The 6,960-nt window shown below is 39.8% G+C and overlaps 1 protein-coding gene across 2 annotated transcripts in view; it reads left to right on the top strand.

Moving 5' to 3' along the window:
• Rap1gds1 (Rap1 GTPase-GDP dissociation stimulator 1) overlaps positions 1-3,015 on the top strand; it is a 92,150-nt gene extending 89,135 nt beyond the window's left edge. For both annotated transcript variants that reach the window (XM_005357354.1, XM_005357355.3), the window contains one exon: positions 1,232-3,015. In XM_005357354.1, coding sequence (XP_005357411.1) covers positions 1,232-1,359 — 128 coding nt within the window. In that variant the 3' untranslated portion in view covers positions 1,360-3,015. The remainder of the gene's footprint in view (positions 1-1,231) is intronic.
• The last annotated feature ends 3,945 nt before the right edge of the window (positions 3,016-6,960 follow it).

Here is a 6,960-nt window from a genome sequence, read left to right as displayed (position 1 = left end):
TCTTGTAGACCAGGCTGGTCTCGAACTCACAGAGATCCGCCTGCCTCTGCCTCCCGAGTGCTGGGATTAAAGGCATGCGCCACCACCACCCGGCTTCCACTTACTTTTGAGTAGCATTTTCCTTTTTTTTTTTTTCCCCTTCTACTCTTAGTTTCGGTCTACAGTGTGGATAAGTTTGAAGTATCTGGTTGTTAGTCTTTATTTGAGCCGTTTTATAATCCATTCTGCCAGTGCTTTTAATTATTTTATTTATACCACTTATATTTAATGTAATAAAGGAAAGTTACTCCTTTTTTCACTTAGATAACTAACCCCAGACATTCTAAGTTATCTTCTTGTAACAAATTCAGTTTTTGCTCATTTAAGAATGTTTTATTAACCCCTTCATTAACACACACAAATTTCTGTAGTCAGCTGATTCTTTGTCCCTTGTCTATACATGAAAGATGCACTCCTTTCCAGATCCTAATGAGAAACCTACTGTGCTCATTAATATACCAGGAATGAAGGAGATGGCCCCATGGTTAAAGGTACCTGCCACTAAAGCCTGTGAGCATAGTTCTGGGACCCACATGGTTGAAGAAGTGTCAACTACCACACTGTCCTCAGACCACAATACTTGCCCTGTGGTATAAGCTTGTGGTTTAAATACGTATTTTAAAAAAATAAAAGTTTAAAGACCACCAGTTGCAGAGTGTTGATTATATTAAACATATTCAGGGCCCCATTCTTCCTAATAACAGGTTCTCAGTTATACTGGACTCCTGTTCTTTCTTATGTTAACACTAAATGAGCCAAAAAGGTCAGAAAAGGCAAGCTAGGAAAAAAATTTAAAAACGAGGTGAGTTTCGTGGAATTTACTCTAAGTATATGAAGTAGAAACTTAACGTATCACAAAATTATCAGGTTTTTAAATATTTTGCTTTTTGTTTGAACTGCTGATGGGATTAAGTTGCGGATTTAAGTTACTAAATGTTGAGATTATATAATGAGCTGTGTTTAATTACATCTTATTACCCTGAACACCTTTAGACTGCAGAACCTAATGTGAGTCTTTACAAGTGGCAGTGCACTCCTCAAAAAGACCTTACTAGGTGCTGTTGGACTCTTTCCTGACTTGTTCCTCATTTTGTCACTCCGTCTGGTCAGGTGTATGTTTGGGGTAGATTATGTAAGTGCAGTTAAAACCCAGCAGCAGAAACACGAGCTTTACCTGGCTTTTCTCTTCCAGAATCCCTGTACAAGGAAGTGCAGGATTTGGCCTTTCTAGATGTTGTATCCAAACTTCGAAGTCATGAGAACAAAAGTGTCGCCCAACAGGCCTCTCTTACAGAGCAGAGACTCACAGTGGAAAGCTGAGACCGGACCCTCCTGGCACAAGGCATCCCCCCAGCTGACCATCCCACCATTCTCCATCCAGCGGCCGCTTCAGCGCCATCCTCTACTGCATCACCTGTGCATGCGTGTAATGTTCCAGCACCAACCGAAGAACTCTCTAGGTACCTACCTGCCTAATAAGATTTCTCCGCCCATAGTTAATGTGAACACGACTGTCCAAACAAGTCTCCACCCGTAACTGTTACCCTGTATCCCCGATGCTTGAGCTACATTAAGTAGAGTGTGCATGTTGTAGCCCTATGAAGATGTAAACGTGGTACTACATGCTGACCTGCTCTTCACATGCAGTAAGCTACATATCAGTGTACTGGTAAATTAGAAACAAAGAATGCAGCAGGACCTGTCCAGCTTATTGAAAGATGACCCCGAACAGTCACGGGAGCACCATATTTTTTGGCGCTCGGGAAGCACAGTGATTGAGGCGGCTGTATGGCTGCTCGTTCGTTAGTCTCCTCGGAATGGCAGGCCCGTTGTGCCTGGAGTTGGATAGATTCAGTACTCACTCTTTCCCTGTGGTTTTTTCCTTTTTCTGAACTGTAGAGGCGGTTTGCCAAACATGGCAGGACTTCCTTAGGCTTCTCGTTCCATCTTTAACTGACAGTGGTACAGAGGCCCAACACTGAAACGCGGTTTTCAGTGTGATTGGAACAAAGGGGTTAGAGAAACCCTGGCATCCTGGACCCCTTTGGATCTTGCCTGTGTTTTACATGCAGTTTGTGTGTAGTTACATCCAGAACTTCCATCGGTTAACTAGCATCGTCTAACACATGTCTCTAAAACTTAATAGCCATTTGTTTCAACTAAGGAGAGTTGAGTACAGCTTGTTTGGTGGGGAACGGACTCTCCCCCCGTTTTTCATCTTTCAGGCTGAAAGCAAGGGGTTTAATCTTTCATACTCCTTTTAAATACTGCGCTAATTATAGGTGGATATAAGAGGAAGCATGAAGATGTAAATGTGTCTATACTAAAGGAAGGAAGGCCAGTTTTAAAAGCCATAGTAGCCAGTCCGGTACATTCTGCAGATGGCCTCCTAGCGGTTATTGTTAGAGTCCCTCTCTTCCACTTTCTCACTGAGAACCACAGTAATGTCACGGGCTGCAAGCCAGGACTCAATGTAAGGAACCTTCTTGGCAAAAATGTAGTGTGCTCGTCACTGCCACTAACCACCACCAAGTGAGTTTTTAGAGCTCTGACACACAGTCTTTATAAATTAATTGGGACTCCCTGTGACCTGCCTTCTCGAACCCAAGTCTGACTCCTGCTGATAATATAAGGGGGGGTGGGCTCCTTCACAGGACTGGAGGGCAGTGAAAGGGGCTACTGAAGGGGGGACCAGCTCTTTTCTCCCCAACAGGAGATACATGTATCTCTGCATTATCTAAATCAGACTTTGGTTTTCACACTTTACAATTCAAGAAGGATTTACTTAATGTAAGTAAAAACCCGACTGACAATTCCCTCTGATGTTCAAATAAGGGAACTATTTGTGAGCGCTTGTGCTACACTTATTGTAGGAATGAGCTCTTTAATGTCTTTCTCCTGGGCTGAATAAGTGGACTAATGTTGCATAATTCTGTCCATATTAATAACTTAATAAATAAATAGTATATGAAACTACAGTGATATTACTTGGTTTATTTGTGTAAGTTGTCTGTATTTTCACATCCAAGAGCAGGGTTTGCTCATGGTTGGTACTAAGTGTTGAGTGTTGTTGAATGAATGAATTCTTGCTCATAAAGTTTGAGACAAGACCAAAAAAAAAAAAATTAAGTCCAGATAGACTGATAGATAAGACTTGGATAATTCTACTTCAAGATCTTTAAAAACAAAATACTTTATATATTACATTCTTACTGAAAGGCATTATACAAAAAAAAGAAAAAACTCAGAATAGAAAGGTCTTATCCCACATAGATTGGAGAAATGGTAGCAGTGACTCAGCTGCCAGCAATCACTTCAAGCTAATTTGCTAGTTTCTCCTAGCTCTAGCAAAGCCAAGTGCAGTCGGCTTCTCCAGGAGGATTGTGTTCTTAATTACAGATGCCAGCAGATTAGGAAACTCGCTGCTAACCTCACGCTAGAAGAATGAAACCCAGATAATCTCCAACTAATTAAGCTCAGCTTCAGGGGCTAACATTCAATTACTTTGCTACCCTAGAGTTGCTTTTTAAGGAGACAGTAAGACTAGTGTTTTCCGTGGAGTTAGGTGTTGCATACACTACAATGGGAGTTGAGATGTGCAACAAAACTTTAAAGTTCTAGAATGATCACCTGTTAGGAATGGACCATAGTTGCTTGCAGGCATTAGCATAAAAATCTGAGAAAGCATACATATAAAGAATTCAAAAGGAAATTAGCCTATTCAGATTCTGCTGAACATATCAAGTGAAGCTGTGTAAGTGGTTAAGACACTTTTACAGTGAGCATCCCCTGTTTGTATCCAGTTTGTACAATCAAGCTAAACAGCCACCCAACTCAGGGCAGCCATAACATTTCCATGATGTTTGGGATGAAGCCTCTTAAAAGCCACTACTTAAAACTCACCTTATTTTCTCTTCAGCATGGAAGACTTAATAGTCCTCAGAGTTACAAGACAGAACTTTTAGATATTCAAGATAAGGATGGGTAATATACTATATTATGCATACATACGTACGTACGTACATACATACATACGTACATACATACATACATACATACATACATGCATACATAATGTAGACTAAGCTACTCTCAGTCCTCTGCATGTTTCCCAGCTAAAATAATTTTAAAAAAAAGCCGGGAGCTGAACATGGTGGTACACATCTTTAATCCCAACACTAAGAAGGCAAAGACATGCGGATTTGAGGCCAGCCTTATCTACACAATGAGTTCCAAGTCATACAGGGCTACATAGTAAGACTGTCCTAAAAAATAAGTAAATAAGTAAAATTTTAAAAAGCTTTTTATAAAACCTCTTCTTAGTTCTATCCAGAGCACAGAGATTTTAGTCAATATACATCATGCTGTTCACAGTTCTAGCTAAGAACATTTATGTTGACAATTTATTTTGTATTCCAGATCAACTCTTCAGTAGACCAAAAGTATACCAGGCAGTTTTGGTCCCTGCACTCTCTGGCCTTTACTAACTCAGTCTCTGCCTTTCCTCCTGACTGGTGTCGCCACACTTGCTCAAGAGGTGTGCAGAGCCTCCTTACTTTGTAAGCAAACCAGGGGATCAAGCTGGCACGCCCATCAGATCTACCCCACACTCCAGGCTTGGACTGGCACAACATCCTATACACCAGACCAATCCTCTCTGCCCATCAAATTCCATCCCACCTAAGCTATTTCCAACCTGTAGACCCAACCTACCTGCACATCCAGTCTTGTCCCCAAATATGCTGTCAATATTAGCACTAACAAAAGTCCACATGCCCATATATTATTGCAAATAATATAAACATTACAAAGTCCAGCATTTCCTCTCTAAACACTATTATGTAGAAATGTTTGCCAGTGAGAATTACCTAGATGAACCCTGGAAACAAAACAACAACCACAAATTTTAATGAATTTAAGAAAGTTTAAGAAGTCACAGACAACTCAATGAAATTAAGGAGGATGAACACCTGCGTGATTCCCAAGAAAATACAAACATAGGCTGATGGAAACGACAAGGACATGCTGGGACTTGAGGACAGAATCCAGTCAGGAGATAGGAGTATTGGAAAGGATTCAACTGAAATGAAGATGAAATTGAATAACCCAACCAGAAAACTTAAAGCATGAGTAGAATTGATCAAGAGAAAATAGAATATCAGGATTTGAAGATAGGAAAGGGTACAAACCAGATAAACAAGAAATATGATTTCTAAAACACAGGAACATACAGAAAGTATGAGACACCATGAAAAGACCAAACCTTTGAGTTATAGGCATAAATGGCATAGAAGAAAACATTCCCAAACTATGGAAAGTCAGACCGGCAGAGATTAAAGAAGCATGCTGAACACTGAACAGACAAGACCAGAAAAGAAATTCTCCAGAGCATATCGTAGTTAAAACACTAAGTATACAGAACAGAGAAAGTATACTGAAACTGCAATGGAAAAAGTAAGTCACATATATAAAGGAAAATCTTCCAGAACAGCAGTTGATCCCTCAGTGGAAACTTTGAAAACCAGAAGAACCTTACACAGTGCCTCCTTCCAAATCCTAAAAGATGAAGATGGCCAGTCTAGGATAATATATCCAGCTCAACTATCTGCCATAACTAAAGGAGAAAGAAAAACTCCCACAATTATAAATAGCCTAAAAAATTTTATGTGCAACAAACCAAACCGGAAGAAAATACAGGAAGCGATATTTTGAAAAGAGGGGTGAATATAGCCAACATACTGAAAAGAAATATGAAGCCACACTTATTAAAATACAAAATACCAATGATAATAAAAATCAACAGGATGACCACAATGCACACGTTTCAATAATATTTTTAAATATCAGTGGCCTCAATTCTCTGATCAAAAGATACAGGCTAGCTGAATGGATCAAGAAACAATATCTCTCTTGTCCACAAGAAACATTTGAGCTTTAAAAATAAGTAATGCCTTAAGAGTAAATGGATAGACAAAGCACTCCAATCAAATGGGACCAGGAAGCAAGCAGGCATCACTATCCTAACATCTGACAAAATAGACATGAAACTAAAACTAATCAGAAGAGATGGAGGGATACTTCATTCTAAATGAGGAAATAGTTAACCAAGAACAAGTTACTATTCAAAACATGCATGTACCAAACTCTGGGGTGCACCATTTCATTAAAAAAAAAATCTACCCATGGACTCAGATTAACATCAACCCATTAAAGCAGGTGATTTCAGTACCCCACTTGCTGCAATAGACTGGTCCTCTTAACAACAACAACAACAAAAAAAAAAACCCATACAAAACATCAGGATTAATTGACATCATACATCAAATGGACTTATCTACAGAATATTCCATTCAAACATTAACAATGCATATTCTACTCACCAGTGGTCAGGAACTGACCTAAAACAGCCTAGATCCTGGGACAAATCTTTACAAGTACAAAAAGGTGGAAATACTTCCAGGTATCCTATCTGACCACAATGCAATAAAACTGACAGTTGACAGCAAGCCAACTCTAGTAAATACACAAACTCATGGGAATTCAAGCCACTCGTTGCTGATGGTAAATGGGTCAAGGAAGAAGACAAAGGGGGGGGGGGAAAGTCCTGAAACTAAAAGAAAATGAAAACGAAATCTCTGGGACATATTGAAAATAGTCCTGTGAGGGAAATGTATAGTTCTAAGTGCCTTTATTTAAAAATCAGGAAGAGCACAAATAAATGACCAAATGATGCAGCAAGAAGGGGTGCTGCCTACTGGCTTCCTCCTTTTGGCTTGCTCAGCCTGCTCAAGATCATCAGCCTAGGGATGGCACCACCTACAATGATACTCCCTCAATGATCATTAAGAAAATGTCCTACCAACTTGTCTACAGCCCAATCTTATGGAGGCATTTTCTCAATGGAGGTTTCCTTCTCTCTGA

This window comes from Microtus ochrogaster, chromosome 21 (assembly GCF_000317375.1).
Source record: "Microtus ochrogaster isolate Prairie Vole_2 chromosome 21, MicOch1.0, whole genome shotgun sequence".
Lineage (NCBI taxonomy): Eukaryota > Metazoa > Chordata > Mammalia > Rodentia > Cricetidae > Microtus > Microtus ochrogaster.
Note: the sequence above shows the minus strand (reverse complement) of the source record. Positions and strands in the feature narration are given on the sequence as shown.